We start from the raw sequence: 21,673 nt of genomic DNA on the forward strand, positions 1-21,673 counted from the left end.
GAAGTGCTGTTGAAATGATAGTACAGTTAGGATCCAACCTGTAATTGGATGCATTTGTAACTGTTTCTGAAGTTCAGCTATCCAAATGGATTAAGAAAGAACTAATTATAAAATCTCTACATAACAAATTAAGAGATTTATTTGCCTGCATCCCTCTGGGTGATAGTTTCACTAATTAAGTGAAATATAATTTAATCTGAAATATAATTTAGTCTGAATATAATTTAATGACAAAGCTATCTTGATATAGTTAAGTAATTAAGCTTGTACTGTGGTACTGATATTTCCTTATTGTCTTCAGGTGACTGTACCTTTACCAGGCTCACAGCTTTCTTTGCCCAACTTTGGATCCACAGGACAGCCACTAATTGCTCTACCCCAGTCCCTACAGCCTCCACTGCAGCATGCCCCACCACAGGCTCAGGCTCAAAATCTGAGTAGGCCTGCACAAGTAAGCCAGCCTTTCAGAGGATTGATCCCTGCAGGAACTCAGCACAGCATGATTGCTGCAACTGGAAAGGTAATTACATATTTAAGCCTAGAGTGCAATAATGAAAATGTTCCATTACTAATGTACACCATTTTTACAGCATCCAGCAGTGTTGTGAGCACGTTGGCAGGTTTTTTTTAAGAACTGAGGTCCCTGACCAGATGATCTTAACATTTATAGAATCCTAGGGTTAGAAGGGACCTCAGGAGGTCATCTAGTCCAATCCCCTGCTCAAAGCAGGACCAGTCCCCAGACAGATTTTTACCCCAGTTCCCTAAATGGCCCCCTCAAGGATTGAACTCTCAACCCTGGGTTTAGCAGGCCAATGCTCAAACCACTGAGCTATCCCTTCCCCCTTTAACAAGGTACACTGATCCTGGAAAGCTCTGTTCTTTTCCCCTCCACTCTGGCAGGCTTGAAGTGATTCAGATGAAAGCTTCCTTTCTGTACAAAAGGCTCAAAACAAAAGCCCAGCATTGTGGAGCCGTCTGACACTATCCTCCACTGACCATGGTTATGAACCTTGCAGATTATGAATGGCTATGCAGTCTACAACAGGAAATTAGTGAATGTTAGAGCCTTTTGTGTTTGTACATATTGTGGGTGCTACTGGAAACAAATAATAGATACTTAGTTTGTCATGGTATGATAAAAAGGGGATAGGATAGCAAACAATTGGAAAGGCATGTGAAGGTAGGGCACTTCAAGCCTGTGTATATCTTGGTGGCTCAGGCAAGGTTTTTTATTATTAACTTCCTTCTTGTGGCATTTTGAAAGAAGCTCATCTTTGAGGGATTTTAATAAAATGATGATGGCTTGGCAGATGAGGGCATTTCCATACATAGGGAACAGTGCAGAAAATGGCAATTAGGTGGGCAGAAACAGACGAAGAGGGCATTGTGTGGGGTATTGGTAGATCAGAGGGGTCAGGAGCTATGGGATAAGATATGAGTTTATATGTAGTCAGGTTGAATTCTCTGGAGCTTTGAAGGAGAGGAGAAGGGTTTCAGTAATTAAGAGTAGATGATCAGCACACTAATTCACATTTTGGCTATTGGGATTATGAGGAATTGACAAATATTTAACTAAAACAACGTGAAGTATTCTGGATTTTTTTCTTCAACAGCAAACATAATTTAACAAAACAAGCATATGTCCCTCACTTCTCACATTTATCTCCAGACTTCTTCTCCTTGTCCAGATTTATTCCACCCCCAACAATCATCATTGAACTTTTTGAAATTTTGCACTTTTAGAGAGAGGGTTATAAGATTCCATTTAAAAAAAAAAATTGACAAATCCACACTGGGATGTATAGCTTATGATGATGGTACTACTACTGCACATCCTATGCAGTTGGTATCACCAGAAACAACAGCAGCTCATAGACATTCTGAAGATAAGGATGGCCTCAATTATATCTCCACCAGTATCTCTAGTAGCAGTGCTCCTGATCCGAGCTCTGTGTTTACTGAGGCAACATGTCACACATTTTTGTATTACAATTCATAATTGCATTTTAGAAGTTGCTGGAAGAAAGGTGGGGCATTTTGGAAGTTGTATAGGGGACAGTTTGGGCTTTTGGCATCTGGGGAGGAATGTGGCACAGTTCATAAGGACATTAGTTGGAGATTTTGCTAAAATGATCAGCAATGAAATAGTTGACGTAAATTAATTTTTAGATTTAACTCATAGGGATGATGAAAGGGGCAATTCACAACTTCAGAGCCACGATTTGAGGCTTTGTGCTAGAAAGGCAGGACTATGGTTTGTGTTTGAAGGTACACCTCTACCTCAATATAACACTGTCCTTGGGAGCCAAAAATTTTTACCGTGCTGTAGGTGAAACCGTGTTATATTGAACTTGCTTTGATCCACCAGAGTGTGCAGCCCTGCAAACCCCACCCCCCCAGCACTGCTTACCGCGTTATATCTAAATTTGTGTTATATCGGGTGGCATTATATCGAGGTAGCGGTGTATTTTTTATAAAGCTAGAAAAATAGCCATTTTGAAAAGGGATCTTGGACTCTGAAAAACAATTCTGTGCCAGGGCATTGATAAGTTAGTGATTTCTGCAGCAGATGCAGAGAAGTGTACTCAGTATAAAGTATTTTACAGTTTTTAATCCTGCTGGAGACAGCAATAGTAGATCACATCAGGTGGAATCTAGGCACAGATGATCACTCAGAATCAGAGCACCTGGCTCAGTCCCAGTCTAGGAGCCCTTTCCCTGACCTTTGGGATCTTGATGAGTAGAATTATAGAGGTGAGATGTTTGAGTCAAGTTTACCTGGAATTTCTAAGAACAACTTTAAAATAACTGAAAAAATATATTTTGATGCCTCAAACCGATCACCCTCCATAAAGTTGGCATTAAAATGTCTTAGACTTTTTTGCTTGGAGCATAATAAAGGTTTTAAGTTCACCCATTGTTTTGATTTGCAACTGGCACCCTGATAAATGCCATTATTAAAAGGCAGTGTCTAAATAGCTGACGGAATCTGTCTCGTCGTTTTATGTCCGGAGCAAGAGATGCCTTGGTTGCCAGCTTGGATCTGTTTTACTCCAGGACCTACTGTACACAAGGCTGTGCACAGTTCCTGCTTACCTTTACAAAGAATAATTGCCAAGATTCAGTTTCTAGGGAAGAGCCTTGATATGGACTCCCCATGCTGCATAACCTGTTTCCCAAATAGGGGTGCCCAAACTCTCACCACCCATACCAATGTGTTTTAATTTTAGAGTTGGCCAGGTTTTGAAACTTTAATTTTTTTTTTTTAAAAAGAGGCACTGATAGGTCCCTTGTTTGTTGGGTACCATGGCAACAGGTGTATTAGAAATAGCTATGACAGATTTATTATTGTGTTTTGTGCCTCACATTTGTGCGTACAAAAATAACTCGTTCTAGCCCTGCTGTTAGACATTGACCAGGCTTTTCTGTGCGTACTGCGTGTAGCGATTGTCTGGCTTTATTCTGATACCTCCCTCAGACTGTTCAGTTCCCAGCCCTGGGAATGAAGTGCTGATAATAATTTTCCTTTTAGAGATACTCTTTGTAATTCTGCTGTTTTGAAGATATCTCACAAGATTCACATTTATCCATTGCTCCACTCAGAGTCTGGGGATTCTGCTGTTGAGGTGACATGTTGCTTCTCTGTTTTCTTCACCCTTTTAGATGTGATCGTGTACATACTTTTCTGGTTTATTTCCGTCACTGACTTATTTGATATCTTCATTTTTGAACAATTCTGACTAGAATATAGATGCTCGGGATACTGGCTGTTGGTCTGTACAGTACCTGAGTAGAGATGGGAAAATGTCGTGCTCAACTAAGATTCTGAAGGCCAAAAACTTAAGCTAGGTCAGGAATCCCTTTTTTCTACACAGCAAACTGAAGACTCTGGAGTTGGAAATCCTGTGCGGTGACTTCAAATAATCGTTCTTCTAATAGTGTCCATATGGGTGCTCCACTTCAGGTGCCTGTGTACCCCACATGCCTTCGATGGGAGATTTTCATTAGCAGTGTCCATTCAGCCCGCTCATGCGCTTTTGATATCCTCGGGCCTCACACCAAGGCTGTCTCAGACTGTATAAGCAAACCATCTTCAGTCCCTTCTTAGCCCCTTCAGCCTGAGATGGAGCTTGGCATGTATGCATGGTGTTTGCATCAGCTTTTGCTGTGCTTGTTTATCCCAATTTAGCTAGCTAGTTCTTAGTTTGTAGTGGTGCTTTTTTATATTAAAAAAAAAAAATTCTTTTCCTCTGGGGAATCCTCTCTGGGAAGAGCATGACCCCGGTCACTGGGGTTTAAACTTTGCCTCTCATGTAGAGAGGCTATTCCAGTCATCAGTGGACACTCAAAGTGCCTTTGCTGCCTTGGGAGAATTGCATTTCCCTCATAATTCTAACCTATGTTTAGCCCTCAAATCTAAGGCTTGGAAGAACCAAGAAACCAGACTCTGACTACTGATGATGGAGCATTCCCTTTGCCCCGCTTCAGAGCCAGGTCACCCCCCTGTATGTTGTTCTTTGGTGGCGTCTAGCGCCCCTTCGACCTAGGCACAGCAGTCTTCCAGAAAAGAGAGATCCTCAGTTCTCCTGTAAACATCCTAAGAAGAGGATCGCTAATTACTCTCCCAAGAAACCCCCCCTCAAAAAGACCTTGTTGCCTGACTAGGTCAACGTCCTCAGAGATGACGTCCTTGAGGCTTGGTACTGTGGAGGCAAAGAATTCCTCCAGTACCCCCTTTCCTAGAGGTGTAGAGATGATACTCAAGGACCTCGCCACTCCTGATGAGAACAACCCCGGATGCCACTCCCTCCCCCTTGTGGTCCTCAGTGGCCAGATTGGGATCCCTGGGCAGCTTCTTGCAGACAGTTTTCTAGGGCTCCAACCTTCTCCTATTGGGATGGTAGGGAGGCTCAAGCTTCTCCTCCCCAGCAACAGGAGAAAACATTTTAAGCCCAAGAAACTAGAACAGATGAAGAAGCCATTCCTTAAGCTACCATTTTGTCATCTTCTCCAGGTGAAGCTGTAGTGCCTCCTGCTCCATCTATGGCAGATGACTTTCAGCAGTTCCATGATCTTGTTAGGCAGGTAGCAGAATCCCTACAGATAATCCCAACACAAGATGTTGTATACTCTGTACTCTGTGACACCATCCAGAATTGCTTTTTCTATCAACGAGGCTCTCCTGGAAACTGTGGAAATCATTTGGCAAGTCCCGGCTACAGTACTGGCAATGTGTAAAAGGGCCAATTTAAAAAAAAAAAAAATTGTGTCCACTAAGGACACTCTCTTGTTCTTCCCACCCTCCACCTAACTCTGTGGTTGATGCAGTTAATGAACCGGGCAAGCAACATCATTATAAGTCCACCCCGTATGACAGAGACCAGAAGCACCTAGACCTGCTTAGGAGAAAATCCTTTTCATTGGCAGCCCTACAGATGTGTATTGTAAATTACCCAGTGCTGATGGCAAAGTATATTTTATGTAGTTGTGAACAGTTTGCATTGCTTATTGAACACTTCCGCCAAATCAAAGGGACCAGTTTCAGGTCACAGTGGCTGAGGGACAATTACTGGCCTGAACATCTCTTCAAGCAACTCTGGATGCTGCAGATAGTGCAACCCACTCTATCTCTACAGCAGTGGTGATGATCAAGGCTTCCTGGTTTACAGCTATCTGGCTTCCCCAGAGAAGTCCAGAATATGATTGAGTCCATCAAAGGGAAAGTACTCTGTCTGTTTGTAGAAAATACCAATGAGTCGTTGCGTACCCTTAAGGATTGTGGGGCCATGTTACACTCATTAGGTGTCTACACACCTGCAAAGAAAAGGAAATTTAGTATATTAGGAACAGCTCAAAGATCCGGTCTGATGCGATTTCTGGGTTTCAGAGACCAACAAGAACCTCTTAGAAAGAGACAGCTTCCAAAAAAAGAGACCTTCTAACTCAGCTGATGTCTACGCAGCAGCCTTCATTATCACAGCGTCCGTTTTGACGGGATGGTCAAAGGTTCAAGCCCCCCACTTCTGTGCGCTTGCCAACTATAATGTTTTGCCCACCTTCCTTCATTTGGAGACCGATTCTCCCATTTCCAACCAGCATGGGGGTGTATCACTTTCGGCAAATGGGTGATGGAAATATCATCATGCTACGCCATCCATTTTAGTTACCTTCAGCCTCCTCGTTCCACTTTTCCATCCCTCTTCATGGACTCCTCTCATGAGTCCCTGTTCAGACAGGAAATAAACTCCCTTCTTTGTTTAGGAGCAATAGAACTTGTCCCCAGTCAGCATGGAGGAGAGGCTTCTATTGAGGTATTTATTTGTACCAAATTAAAACGGAGGGTGGAGACCAATTCTAGATCTAAGGTTCCTAAACCAACTCGTGAGGCCTCAGAAGTTCAGGATCGTGATTCTCTGGCAGCTATAATTCCTTCTCTAAATTCAGTGGGTTGGGTTTTGGTCCTTGACCAATACGCTCGTCCTACAGAAGGTTCCTGCATTTTGTTGTAGGTGAGGATCGTTTTCATAGAATATCAGGGTTGGAAGGGACCTCAGGAGGTCATCTAGTTCATCCCCCTGCTCAAAGCAGGGCCAATTCCCAACTAAATCATCCCAGCTAGGGCTTTGTCAAGCCTGAGCTTAAAAACCTCTAAGGAAGGAGATTCCATCACCTCCCTAGGTACCCCATTCCAGTGCTTCACCACCCTCCTAGTGAAAAAGTTTTTTCTAATATCCAACCTAAACCTCCCCCACTGCAACTTGAGACCATTACTCCTTGTTCTGTCATCTGGTATCACTGAGAACAGTCTAGATCCATCCTCTTTGGAACCGCCTTTCAGGTAGTTGAAAGCAGCTATCAAATTCCCCCTCATTCTTCTCTTCTGCAGACTAAACAATCCCAGTTCCCTCAGCCTCTCCTCATAAGTCATGTGCTCCAGCCCCCTAATCATTTTTGTTGCTGTCCGCTGGACTCTTTCCAATTTTTCCACATCCTTGTAGTGTGGGACCCAAAACTGGACACAGTACTCCAGATGAGGCCTCACCAATGTCGAATAGAGGGGAATGATCACGTCCCTAGATCTGCTGGCAATGCCCCTACTTATACAGCCCAAAATGCCGTTAGCCTTCTTGGCAACAAGGGCACACTGCTGACTCGTATCCAGCTTCTCGTCCACTGTAACCCCTAGGTCCTTTTCTGCAGAACTGCTTCCTAGCCATTCGGTCCCTAGTCTGTAACAGTGAATGGGATTCTTCCGTCCTAAGTGCAGAATCCTCATCAGGTTTCTTTTGGCCCAATCCTCTAATTTGTCTAGGTCCCTCTGTATCCTATCCTTACCCTCCAGCGTATCTACCACTCCTCCCAGTTTAGTGTCATCTGCAAACTTGCTGAGAGTGCAGTCCACGCCATCCTCCAGATCATTCATGAAGATATTAAACAAAACCGTCCCCAGGACCGACCCTTGGGGCACTCCGCTTGAAACCAGTTGCCAACTAGACATGGAGCCATTGATCACTACCCGTTGAGCCCGACGATCTAGCCAGCTTTCTATCCACCTTTATAGTCCATTCATCCAGCCTATACTTCTTTAACTTGCTGGCAAGAATATTGTGGGAGACCGTATCAAAAGCTTTCCTAAAGTCAAGGAATAACACGTCCACTGCTTTCCCCTCATCCACAGACCCAGTTATCTCCTCATAGAAGGCAATTAGGTTAGTCAGGCATGACTTGCCCTTGGTGAATCCATGCTGACTGTTCCTGATCACTTTCCTCTCCTCTAAGTGCTTTAGAATTGATTCCTTGAGGACCTGCTCCATGATTTTTCCAGGGACTGATGGTTCATGGGGCTAGAGTTGTTCTGTTTCCAGAGGTACAGCACATATTAAATAGTAGGAAAGATTCTACCAGAAATATTTGCCTTCACAAGCGGAGACAATTTAGTCACTGGTGTGAACTCCAGGAGATAGCCCCAAATTCTGCCGCACTCCTCTTGTTCTGGAGTACCTGCTACATCTAAAGAAAACAGGGCTGTAACTTTAGTTGTCTCAAGATTTATCTGGCAGCCTTTAACAGCCTTTCATACCACTATTGAGGGGTTCTCCATGTTTGCTCAGCCAACATCTGCAAGGTTCATGGAAGGCCTGGGAAATCTCTCAGTGAAAGTCCCTACTTCTGTTTGGAACCTTTAATTTGGTTCTTACGTCTTATAAGTCTTCCGTCTAACTGATGGCAACTTGCTTTTTATCAGATTTCTCTATGAAAACAGCCTTCCTGGTTGCTATTACCTCAGCCCACAAAGTTTGAAAGATGGGGCCTTAATGGCAGATCCTCCTTTCACAATTTTCTATAAGGATAAGGTTTCCTTACGTCTGCATTCCAAGTTCCTTCCTAAAGTGTCCTCTGAGTTTCATCTGAATTAGATCATTTACCTGCTAGTGTTCTTTCAGAAATCTCACAAGTCCAGTGTGGAGACTGTGCTCCATACTCTAGATGTCAGAATCATAGAATCTCAGGGTTGGAAGGGACCTCAGGATGTCATCTAGTCCAACCCCCTGCTCAAAGCAGGACCAAACCCAACTAAGTCATCCCAGCCATGGCTTTGTCAAGCCTGACCTTAAAAACCTCTAAGGAAGGAGATTCCACCACCTCCCTAGGTAACCCATTCCAGTTCTTCACCACCCTACTAGTGAAAAAGTTTTTCCTAATGTCCAACCTAAACCTCCCCCTCTGCAACTTGAGACCATTACTCCTTGTTCTGTCATCTTCTACCACTGAGAACAGTCTAGATCCATCCTCTTTGGAACCCCCTTTCAGGTAGTTGAAAGCAGCTATCAAATCCCCCCTCATTCTTCTCTTCTGCAGACTAAACAATCCCAGTTCCCTCAGCCTCTCCTCATAAGTCATGTGCTCCAGCCCCCTAATCATTTTTGTTGCCCTCCGCTGGACTCTCTCCAATTTATCCACATCCTTCTTGTAGTGTGGGGCCCAAAACTGGACACAGTACTCCAAATGAGGCCTCACCAGTGCTGAGTAGAGGGGAATGATCACATCCCTCAATCTGCTGGAAATGCCCCTACTTATACAACCCCAAATGCCATTAGCCTTCTTGGCAACAAGGGCACACTGTTGACTCATATTCAGCTTTTCGTCCACCGTAACCCCTAGGTCCTTTTCTGCAGAACTGCTGTCCAGCCATTCGGTCCCTAGTCTGTAGCAGTGCATGGGATTCTTCCGTCCTAAGTGCAGGACTCTGCACTTGTCCTTGTTGAACCTCATCATATTTCTTTTGGCCCAATCCTCTAATTTGTCTAGGTCCCTCTGTATCCTATCCCTACCCTCCAGCATATCAACCACTCCTCCCAGTTTAGTGTCAGCATTTAGAAGAGCATTCTCCTATGTACATAGGACTAAACCATTTAGTAACTCCACTAACAGTTGGTTTAGTTGGCAAACAGATCAAAAGGCTCTGCTTTTTCTACCCAAAGGTTTTCAAAATGGATTTCTGGGTACATTACAATTTGTTACACTGCTGTGAACATCTCAATCTCCTGTTGGTGTGTCAGCTCACTCAACAAGATGACAAATGTCCCAATTGCTAAAGTCTGCAGAGCTGCTACATGGTCTTCGGTACATACCGTCTCCAGACACTCTGCTTTAATCGATGCCTCCAGATCTGATGCAGCAGTTGGCAATGCATTTCTTTCCTCTGTAATTGACTCAACTCGGAAGCTTCCCCCTCCTGATGGGGCTACTGCTCCATCTGAAGTGGAGCACTCATAGGGACACTACTTATAACAGTTACCGCACAGAGTGAGTAACCTCTTTTTTGAGATATGTCCCCCTCTGGGTGCGCCATTACCCATCCTCCTTTCCCTCTGCTTCAAAGTTTCCTTCTGAGACTCAGCAATGGAGTAGGAATTGAGAACGGTTCACCTGTACAGCCTGATATAGCCTCAGCGTGGGGCTTGAGGAAATCAGTAGCGCATGCACAAGTTGAATGGACACTGCTAATGAAAATCTCTAATCGAAGACACATAGGGCACATGCTTACATAAAGTTGGAGCTTTGATAGGGAGACACATCTCAAACTACAATTACTGCACAGGGTGAGTAACCTCTTTCCCTGTCATGAGGAGTAATTGCATGCAGGGAAGGACAGCCATGTGCTTGAATGTTCTTCAGTTGCAAGCAACTATTTTTTCCCATCGTAATAGCAGCCTGGATAGAATGGGCCATTTATGGTTGTCCTTATAAGTGATGCACTTGTGTTAAACCACAAGTGATGCATTTGGGCTAAACTGCTGTTAATAATTTTTCTCCAGATGTCAGAAATGGATCTTAAGGCCTTTGGAAGCGGCATTGATGTTAAACCAGGAACTCCACCAGTTACTGGTAGAAGCACCACTCCAACCTCCAGTCCTTTCCGGTAAATGAGCCTTTTTAAGCTCAGAATTTCATATAAAATCAGTTCTGTATTAAGTATTGTAACTAGCTGTTTGCTCCTGCACGACCAATCAATTCTTTGAAAGAGATGAATGTTAATGGGGGAGGGTGAAGGCTATGAATACTTCAAAATGATAATGTTTAAACAATCAGCAATCTTAGCGCAGCATTACAGTATGTCATCAGGTCTGCTAACAGTTATGCCAGAAGGGTACTGCCCTGAAACATGAAGATTAATTTTTTTAATTTGTGAATGAAATTGAAATGTCACTGAACAGTTTTTAGAAGTGATTCCTGGGAGCATAGTGGCGAAAAGACACATACTAGTGACAGAAAAGACTTTGGGATGGCACTGGGATAGGTTTTAGAATCTATTCAATTTAAGGGTAAAACTCTCTTACCCTCACTGAAGGTTGTCGTCATGACCTAGGGCATAAACTAAAGCCCTTCTTAAAACCCCACGCCTTAGAAAGTAAACATGGTGACAGCAACTCCAATGGAGTCTTGCACTTCAGTGCAGGATTTACAAACTGTTCTTAAGCTCTGAAATTAGTACGTAGACTGGCTTGCACATTTATTTGGCTGATGTAGGAAAAAGTGTGGCAGATTTTGCAGGAAAATTTAGTGAAGTTGAGGTTTATGTTGCCGGTACACAGCTTTTTGAGACTGCTCACAGTGCTACTTGAGGGAAAAGCCTTTAATAGAAAAAGCTAGAAAACAGGACATACTGTAACCATCTATGGCTACTAGGAGTTAATGAAAAATCTGAAGTACTTTGTGGGTTTTTTTTATTGGCTGTCTGAACAACTGAATTTAAGAAATCCTACACAAATTGGTATTACATCAGGCCAGAGATTTCAAAAGTAGCAAAAGGAGGACGACCCTCTTTATTTCATATTAATCTTCTGGTATGTGAAAATCTGGAAATTAATAAGAACCAGTAGGATTTTTCGCTTTTTCAACATACAGGGGATGAAGATTGTAATGACTTCAGACTGTACCTCTCCGTTACCCTTCCATGAGAGGAGGAGGTTTTGGTTCTGGAAAGGTTTTTTTTATTTTTTTTTTTTCCAGTTACTGGGCCTGAAATAGATTGTATTGTAACCCAGACTGACTGTATCTGGAGTAAGGAGAAGGGTGTATTTTCAGAAACTGAGGTGACAGTGACTTGCAGGCACTAAAGTTTTAAAAAACAATGCAGAAATAGAGCTAGAAAGTTTTGAAGATTTCAGAGGAGTGTAAACATACATTGCCTGTGAAGACTACAAATGAATTGTAATTCAGATTCACTTTTGCACAATATGGACATCTCACCTATATCAGCCCTCAGTGTCTTGTGTGCTTTATTTTAACAGGAGGTTATATTTCTGTTAGTTCCATTTCTTGACTGTGGCTTTCCCCCTTAATACAATGTAGAAGTTCAGGTGGATCCCCAATTTTGTGTCAATTGGTGAACAACCTCAAAGCATTTTTGTATTGACATGTTCTGATTGTGTCCTGGAAATAAGTATATCTTAGTCCCAAGCATTCGTATAACCTAATGTCACTAGTGTTGACGCAGGCATGTGCTACTATCTAGGTCTTTGCTGAATGTATGGCCTGTAAGGGCAAAAGTCTGATTCTGAATGGGGCCCACTTAGTCTCAATGTGCCCTTAATATCTAACTACTTGGATTTTTTTAAAATAGTCTCAAATCATCCCAAAGTTGGGGTTTTTTTGTTGTATAATATTGTGGCTATAGAGGTTCTGAATGCATCAATACATGTTGGTACATAGCTTGTTGACATCAAGATAGCTGAAATTTAGTGGGCAGGTAATTAACCTGCCATATGTAGTCTCTTCTTCACTTCCAAAATCCCTGCTTGGTTTCAGTCACTGAAGCTTAATGTTCTATTAGATTACAATAATTGTGTTAAGATGCTTATGTACAGAGTCAGTTGTCTGGGAATGTTTTAGGGTTTTGTGCGAAGAGCATTTCTGCTTTCTTGTGGTTTTTTTTTGTGTGTAACACAAGATAATTTGTTTTTATTCAGAAATAAAAAAAATTGTGATTACAGTACTGATTCATTGCCTGTATCTTTGTAATTGTCTATCCTTACTCATGTGACAGACCCTGCGGTTCTGAAGCAGACAAAACTCCCATTGAGAGGCTTGGGAGTTTTGGCTGCATCAAGACTATAGAATTGGACCTATAAATGTATGTATATTATTTCATAGTTACGTACTCAACTGGGAAATGCCAAAGCGAAGTGCATATGGACACACTTGCTCTTCCCCCTTGTGTGTGTGCATTTAAGATGGTCTTCAATTATATTGTATTAAATACAGTACTACTGAAATTTTTCCTGTAAGTTTAAGAGTATAATGTTCAGCGTCATGTTGGTAATCTTTTTCTCTTATACAATTATTGATTTTAATAGTTCATGTGTATCCTAAGATTCTAGGGGAAATGTATACAGTACTGTGTTTGAGCATGTGCCTATAAATTAAAAACATTTAATGCTGAAGGCTTAAAGTGCAACTTTAATTTTGTCATTTCTGATTTTTATTGAATAATTCCAGTTTCTGATCGAGCAACCTTTTAATATTATTTCCTGAAACCTTCCTGATAGGGATGAGGGGAGAGAGACTCAAGGGATTTTCGGTTCCCTGCTTAGCTTATGGTCTTTTCAGCAAGATAGAAACTAGTTGCTTTATACAAAGGAGAAAATACTAGCTACACAGTTTTCTCAGATATGCAAATTAAGCCATCTAAATTTGTGAGTAGCTTCTTTCCACTATGGTAATTGGACTGAAAATTTTGTACCTTCTGTAGTTAGAAAATGGACTACTTGAGTTGACAATATCCCTTGAATTGTACTTCTTCGGTGTTTAATACAGATTTTGAATGGAAATTCCAGGTTTTCATTGCAAGAAGATTTTGATGGGGTGAGGAGGGAGAAAATATTAAAAGGAGCATCAGTCTTCATGACACCAATATTCTGATGGGTTGCAAAGAAAAGGCAGTTAATGTGTAAAATCAGCAATCAGGAAATATTTGAGAAATTACTGAAATGCCCTGTCCCATGCACTTTATGGTCTACTGCAGACACCCCTTCTCTTGCACACCTTAGCAGAACCCAAGGTATGTTGAAGGAGGCCTCGGGCCCACTCATCTTCATTGGGCCAGCGTGCAGTTGGGGCAGATGGGCTGTAAGACTCCAGAGAGCCACAGAGTTACAGTATTTTAAACTTGTTCAGGTTGAAAATTGTAGGAATAAACTGACTTAAACTAGTAAAACAATTTGGGTGACTTAGTTTAGCTGTGCGCACGCACATGCTCTGCATCAGTGCTCGTGTAGCAATCTTAACAAATATATTGCACATGTTTAATACATGATATTTAAAGCAAATCAAACCCCATTTCCTCACGACTGAGGCCATGTACTACTCCTCGGTGAAGGCTGTTGCATTGTCAAAAAATCAACTTTCAAACTTCATCTGTTTTGGTTTGGCTGTTCAAAATGTTACAGAAAAAAATGGTAATGGAGGGACATGGTTTTTCTTCTCACAAAAGCTAAAAAAAATCATCCCACACCTGGAGAACTTCAGCCTGAAAACAAAAGTTTCAGAAAGCTCTGAGCAAGAGAAAGGGTCAGAATGGAAACAATTAGGGAGCATCAACTGTCCTACATGTGTACTTGGTGCGTCACAGGCCCCAGTGCTGAGAAGCTTAGGATCTGAATCAAACAATACAAAGGGAGTGGAATGGACCAAAAAAAAAAAAGTGGTGGGGGGGAACCTCGCCACGCACAGCAAACAGTCTTGCTTACTGAGTCTGAGGGTACGTCCACACTATCCACCGTATTGGCGGGTAGTGATCAATTTATCATGTCTAGACGAGATGCGATAAATTGATCCTCAAATGCGCTCCCCGTCGACTCCGGAACTCCACCAGGGCAAGAGGCGGCAGCGGAGTCGACGGGGGAGCCGCAGCCGTCGATCCCGCGCCGTGAGGATGGGAGGTAAGTCGAACTAAGATACGTTAACTTCAGCTATGCTATTCTTATAGCTGAAGTTGCGTATCTTACATTGACACTCCCCCTGCCCCCCTTAGTGTAGACCAGGCCTGAGATCGTTTATAGTGGGGGCACCAGGTAAAGTCTGTGGCCAAAACGTTTACTTTCCTTCTGTGTTCTATTGCTCATTCTGTTCAGTAATTCTGACTCTCAGTTGTTCCCCTTTGGATTGCCATATTAACTTGCTACCGTTCTGGCTTCATTTGCCTTGAGGATCCTAATGATAGTTGCTAGGGAATATCTGATGCTAGTTTTCCTTTGAGCTCAGATTTCAGCTGGGAGGTGCTAATTACAAAAGCATCCTTGTGATGATAGCAATGTCTTGATTCTAATTGGTGTTGGTTTCTTTTCAAGGGCCGCTTCTACAAGTCCTAACAACCAGTCCAATAAAATGAACAGCATTGTCTACCAGAAGCAGTTTCAGTCAGCAGCTGCTGCTGTAAGAATGACACAGCCATTTCCTGCACAATTCGCACCCCAGGTGGGAAACTGATGGCTTCCTGAAAGCAAACTTGCTTTTCTATACCTCAGTTAATCCTGTGACTTTATAACTCTACTCACCTGTGGGCACTGTTTTTAGTTTGATGGGTTAAAAGTATAAGCCCTAAAGTGAATAAAGAATGTTGTTTATCAAGCAACTGAATTCAAGTTAAATGCAAACTTGTTGTTAACCTTGCTAGTTAATGCAGGTTTTCTGGTGTTTCATGCATTTTAATTTTCAGGGACATCGGTGCATATGAAAGTGAGGCACTTAATAGCACTAGGTTGAGTAGTTCTAGTACAGGTAGGTGCCTTGCAGGCTTCCCCACACAGCTCCAAACAACTTCATTTCTATACACACTACTGTAGGGGAGTGGGGGGACTCAGTATCTCCGAAGGGTCCCAGTGCATACTTAAGATTCTAAAAACTGAAGCAGATTCCTAGTCGTTTGTCTGAGATGCAGTTCCGAAGAGTTCCAAAGTATGATTTATTTTTTAAAAAATTCCAGTGAACACCTAAAAAAAGTAACTGTTCCAGATTATAACTGGATGTCGTTGAGCCACTAGAGAGAGAATGATACACCTTTACCCCGATATAACGTGACCCGATATAACACGAATTCGGATATAACGCGGTAAAGCAGCGCTCCAGGGGGCGGGGCTGCACACTCCGGTGGATCAAAGCAAGTTCGATATAACACTGTTTCACCTATAACGCAGTAAGATGTTTTTGGCTCCCGAGGACAGCGTTATATCGAGGTAGAGGTATATATGCTGTGGATAAGGACTCTTTGGGATTCGTCTGTTTGGTTTCAGAGTGTTTGACTTAAGGATCTGTGTCTGGTTATTTTTGATTGAAGGGTTCACTAAATGCTGCCAGGTGCAGAGAGAACTTTCTCACTAGTGATGCCTTAGGTGCTGCCTTGCTAGGGTTTGTAACATGCCTTAATTTTGGGTCCCCCCCCCCCCCCCACGCGCACACTTTTTTTTATATAGAATTTTGAGTTGTTAGAGGAACTTTAAGCACAACAGCATCATCTTGGGGGTTCTATTTTTCCTAGAGTCCAAGCATGGCCTGGTTTAACAGAGGAAAAAAATCCCCCTACTTTCTTGGCATTAGTTGAATGGCAGAGCAGGCATGTTTTTCCCCCTCTAAGGAGAAGCCAACATATGATCTGGTTGGCAATTTTCTAATTGCTAAATGTTTTTTGTTGTTGTTTTTCCCCCACTTAGATTCTCTCTCAGCCTAACCTGATCCCTCCATTGGTAAGAGCCCCACATACTAACACCTTCCCAGCGCCTGTTCAGAGGCCGCCAATGGCACTGGCTAGTCAGATGCCACCTCAGCTGACCACAGGCCTTATGAGCCACCCTCGTTTACAGCATGTGGCCAGAGGTCCTTGTGTATCACTATCTGGAGTCAGAGGCAATCAGGCCCAGGCTACGATGAAGGCTGAACAAGACATAAAGGTTAGTATTTTGAACAGCAGTGCTGTTAACACCAGTTCAGTCTTGACAGCTCATAGGGCAAAAATGTCTATGAACCGTGTCTTACGATGCCTCTGGACCCTTAACCACTTTATCCAGGCCTTTTAATGTCTTAGTACAGACTAAAAACTAAAACTAACACACATGCCCTCTTTTTTTTTTTTTAATTTTTTTTAATTTTTTTATTAAAGAATTGCAACTGTAGGGATTGGCAGCAGGCTTCCATTCTCAGGTGGTTTTGTGACCAATGGCTCCATGAAACAATTACCATTCTTGAGGGAAATCTGAGGTTTAGGCTTCAGGAGACTGCATATTTTGGATGAGATGTAAAACCCAAGGTCCTACTATTAGTGTCCACTCAAGGTCTCTCATAACCTTTTTTTTTTTTTCCTCTCCCTGGGGGAAGAGTGTAGCCTGATGAGCCCCAATTTTGGTAATGTGGCCGAATTATATTTTCCCTATTTCTCAATTCCTGTTATAAACTGTTTAAACAGCTGGCATATTCCACCCAAGAGGTGGCTGCATTTCAGTAGTAGATTATGTGAATCAATATAAAAACTTGTAAAGCACTTTGGGACCCTTCATGATGAGGCAAGATATTTCCTGAAGCAGATGCAATGGCACAGGGAGTCTGTGTGGGGACACCATAAGATTATAATACACTTAACACATCTGCCTGTATTCTGCAGAATGAGTTACCTATGTGGATAGCACTTCATCTAAAGGAACTCTTCTTCAGTTGTGTTGCCACTTCCAGTGTCTGGGTGTAGAAGTAATGTAACAAGCTTTTTAAAAAAAAAATTAGGCATTTGGGGAGAAGTTACTTTCGCTGTCCTTCACTTAAATTGTAGATATTTTTAGCTCGTAAATAATTATCTATTACGGCTACAGCTAGTCCAGAATTCTAACAAATTAGGCTTAATGTTATCCAGAATTGACTAGTTCTTAATCCGTCTATAAAATTTGATCCTGAATTAGACCAGTCACATCTGAGTTTGCCCTCAAAAGACAGCAAACATAAATCTTACATAGTCTTGTTTTCTGTACCTCCCCATATACATTCTTTGAATGATTATTTCACATTCATTGCTGTCATTCCTTGTCACTTGTGATTAAAGCATTCAGACATCCTGATTTAGCTAACAAACAAATCTGCACAGAGGAGTTTTAAGTCCCCATGCCGCCTCATTTAAAATGCAACTGTTTCCACAGTCTGTTGGTCCATCACTAATAAATATTAATATTGGTTGCATTACTTGCATGAAAAGTTGGTTAGTCATTACAGTAGAGTAGACTGGGGGCTGGGATTCTTGGGTTGTTTTTCCATTTTTACACGGAGAGAAGGCAATCTCTGCCCCATCTGTAAAATCGATAGAATACCGATCCACAGGTGTATTGATATTCAGAGTGTTTTGGGGTCCTGCTTATAAATGCATAACATTCTTGACAGCATATTACTTTTGTGTTGTACAGTGGACTTGCTTGCAGAGGGCCTGAGGAGTGCAACTCCTACTGGAATTGAGTAGCACTTACATGAGCAGTCCCTTGACTTTAGTGGGCATTTGTATGGGTGCTGCTCAGTGTGAATAAGGGTTACAGACTCCTGCCGTTAGGCGGCATAGTGCTATCCTTTACAGAGAAAGGAGCCACAGGTAAAGTTGCAGTTTGCACCGTGTTACCAAGTGGCTTAAATTACATACCTTGCAAGCCTGGGAAAATGGCAGTAACTGAGGCTATCACTGTAGTGCAGCTAGTGCAGACTCTCTAAGCCAATGGCAGAGAGCTCTTGCATCGACTTAATTACTCCAGCCCCCACGAGCAGCGGTAGCTGTGTCAGTTGGAAGAAGCTCACCTGCTGTCCACGGTAAGCCGGTGTAATTTAATGTCGCTCAGGATGGTGGCTTATTCATACCCTGGAGCAACATAACTTATACTGACTTAAGCTGTAGTGTGTATATAGTCTGAGAGAAACCATAATTACCCCAACCTAGGCAACAGCTTCTGTGTATTGTGAGGGGAGTGGTGGGAGGTCTTCAGGTGTGGGGAGAATTTTGAATCAGGACATTATGGCTGTATTGGCACTGTAGACTTTCTGAAATTGTCCACTGTTGCTCTAGTGACAGTGGGACGGTTGGTGTAGGCTAGGTGCCAACGTTTTTGCCACTGTCACATAACCCTGCTCAGAACAAATCTAGAAGATGCAATGGCAAAAAGCTGGCAGCTGGTCTGCACTTGTACAACCCTTGTTAGTACTGACAGAGTCACAGTAGTGCTAGAGCAAGTGGGTGACGATGTCAACATTCCCAGTGTCAAACAAGGCGGGGAGGGGGAGGCATGTACTAGGAGCACTTACATTAAGGGCTTGTGTTGTTGTGATGTCTAATGCTTATTTATATTTGAAGATTTTTTTGCAGTTTTCAGAGTTTCTAAACGTTCCCTAAAAATAGATCTTGGACTTAGTGGAATCCAGGTCAGCAAAATGTTTCCAAGTGTATCCAGATGGGAAAGGTGTTTAGAGAAAGCTGCAGGAAGGGCAAGGGAAGATTGGGCATACCACTACCCTTATTTTTATATTGAGAGACATTTTTAAGCCCAGGAGTGCCTGGGGAAGAAACTAAAAGCATAGCAAGATGTTGCCCTTTGGGGAAATCCTGATCAATCTGATTGGTCATGAAACTTTTTAAAATGTAACCCCTACAAGAAATAAATACCTTTATCTTAATGTTCTATCAGTAAATGTGTTTTTTCACTTTTTTAAGGCGAAGCAGAGAGCAGAGGTTCTTCAATCCACACACAGGTTTTTCTCTGAGCAGCAACAACCGAGCAAACCAACAGGAGGCAACGCTCAAAAAGTGGACGAAAGTGGAAGCAAACCCACTGAGGCAATGACGGACTCCTCAGGGGTCTGCCAGGACAAAGTGGAGGAAAAGCCCGCCCCTGCGCCTGCTGCCACCACAAAACCTGTTAGAACTGGACCAATCAAACCTCAGGCAATCAAGACAGAAGAAACAAAATCTTAAAGGCTGTGTTTCTATGAGGCTGGGGTGGCGGGGGGAGATATGACAGCAGCATGAACCCGTAGCCCAAAGGGCAAAACAGTAGTCTTCTATCCCGTCATGGCTCCAGACAGTATAAAGGGAGATAGATGCTACTGGCATTAACAGACATAAAGAGCTGCAGGTCCAATAAAACTCTGTCTCTTTGGGCTTGCAGCTTCTCTGACATAGCATGAGGTCTGCCTTTGGTGGAGTGTATGTGAGTATATTGACATACACATCTGTATGCTATCCAGATACATAATGGGAAATAGCACAGCAGGGGAGAAGGTGGCTGAAGAGCTGGGAGGATGAATACTCTTTTATTCATGCTCTGCTGTTCTTTGGCTGCTATTACATCTTTTATAAGCTGTCTCTCTCCGATCATGCAGTCTGAAGACAGACAGTGCTGGACAGAGTAAGGTGTGTTTATTTTTACTTTTTTAGTGACTTGAGAGGCTGCTGTTTTGCAATAAAGAAATGGGAATTAATATAATTGGCAAGTCACATATAGTAGCTTATCCTTCACCACCTGGCATCTAAAGTAATAGAACACAATTAGTGACATTGACATTGTGTCAAATTTCCCTAAAAAGGCAGTGTTTGACTGCTGTTGCTTTTGGTTGATATGATGTATTTAGATCACGACAGTAAAGTGTCGCTTGGCACGCACGCTACTCTTTACACCCATACCCCCTCAGACGTTCACCCCTTGGATTTAAAAACCTAATTGCATTAATAGTCAAATGAGTTCTGTTCACCTATGTTTGGCTATCCTTGTATGAAGCCAGTAGTCTTTAACCAGTTTCCAGCTTTTGTCTGTATAGAGCAATGAGCACTTAGAACTGTGCTGCTAGATTAAAGAGAAACTTCATCAGAGTAAAGAGAACCTTATCTACAAAGGTGCATTTATGTCAGAGCTGCATCGCACCACCTCCTTGCCCACTGTGTGCTGGAAAGTAGAAATCAAGTCAAATAATGCCTTTTTAATTGTATCCTCTATTATAGCTGTAGGACAGTACTGTATGATACTTCTGTGAATGTAAGATATCCTGTACCTGCTTATGATATGTAGTAGTGACTGTGCTATACCAGAGCTGTTTTTAATAATGTTTTCTTCCAGACAATGATTGAGAAGCTAATAAAAGGCACCAGGTACCACATCAGTAACAGAATTTGCTGTTTTTTTCTGGGATTTTTTGTTTTTTACTCTTTGGAAGGACGTATGCTGAAAGTCTAATGTGTATAATTTTGTTCAGATGACTGCAGAAGCTGGAAAGGCTGTTGCTGCTATTGATGCCTAGTGAATCGCTATTGGTTATCTTTTTATATAAATATATATATAATTTGAATTTTTGGAAACTTTAGCTGTGATGTCAACTTTGGAAAAAATATCCCACTTGTACTGTGAGTTGGCATTGTACAGAAATTAACAGCCATATTGGTCTAGAAATGTTCAACTTAATTTTTTTCCATTTGTACAGGGGTAATACACTGTATTAAATATGTAAGGTCTTATTTACATGGGTTTGATTACAGAAACTAATAAAGTATTCTCTAAATAAAGTATCCTGGTAATTTTATAATCCATTAGTCTACATGCTTACAGGCAAAAAAGAATGTGTGAGGTATCACTTTTGCTGTATGAATGGCATATGTTATGGTTTAGGAAGAAAACTTATAGCAGTTGAATTTCCATAACAGCTTATATATGGTCAACAAGGCTTGCCTCCCTCACAGTACATTTCTCTCCTATTAATTCTCCAGTGAAGAGCTAATAGGACATAGCTTAGCCATACTGGATCAGACTCTTAGTTTATCATTTCATGTAGCTTGCCTCCAGCACTGGCCAATATCTGATGCTTAAGAGCATGAAGTAAACCTCCTATAATGCTTCTGGGCAATTGTGCACTTCATGGGGTAAAATAGGAGGGGAGAATTCCTTTCTGACTCCCATAGAGATTAGGTCATAGCATGTTTATAATGACAATTGTGGTCGTTCAGATACCACAGTCATTCATAGTGACAGACCATTAAATACAAGATCATGATTTGCCAGGTCAAGCAGGAGAGGGTTGCGATATAAACACATGTTCCAGAGTAGTAAAAGAAGTACAAAAATTCCAAGTGCGTTACTTATTTCATTTCCCCAAACTGCTGTAATATGAA

At 42.1% G+C, this 21,673-nt stretch overlaps 1 protein-coding gene across 12 annotated transcripts in view; it reads left to right on the forward strand.

Moving 5' to 3' along the window:
• The window catches only part of PRRC2C (proline rich coiled-coil 2C), a 133,824-nt gene extending 112,755 nt beyond the window's left edge, over positions 1-21,069 (forward strand). For 8 of the 12 annotated variants that reach the window (XM_045026659.1, XM_045026662.1, XM_045026661.1 and 5 more), the window contains 5 exons: positions 302-520; positions 10,323-10,426; positions 14,856-14,982; positions 16,215-16,451; positions 19,229-21,069. In XM_045026659.1, coding sequence (XP_044882594.1) covers positions 302-520; positions 10,323-10,426; positions 14,856-14,982; positions 16,215-16,451; positions 19,229-19,489 — 948 coding nt within the window. In that variant the 3' untranslated portion in view covers positions 19,490-21,069. The remainder of the gene's footprint in view (positions 1-301; positions 521-10,322; positions 10,427-14,855; positions 14,983-16,214; positions 16,452-19,228) is intronic. The other 4 variants (XM_045026667.1, XM_045026668.1, XM_045026671.1 and 1 more) reach the window with 1 other exon arrangement.
• The last annotated feature ends 604 nt before the right edge of the window (positions 21,070-21,673 follow it).

Source organism: Mauremys mutica, chromosome 8 (assembly GCF_020497125.1).
Source record: "Mauremys mutica isolate MM-2020 ecotype Southern chromosome 8, ASM2049712v1, whole genome shotgun sequence".
In the NCBI taxonomy this organism is placed as follows: Eukaryota; Metazoa; Chordata; order Testudines; family Geoemydidae; genus Mauremys; species Mauremys mutica.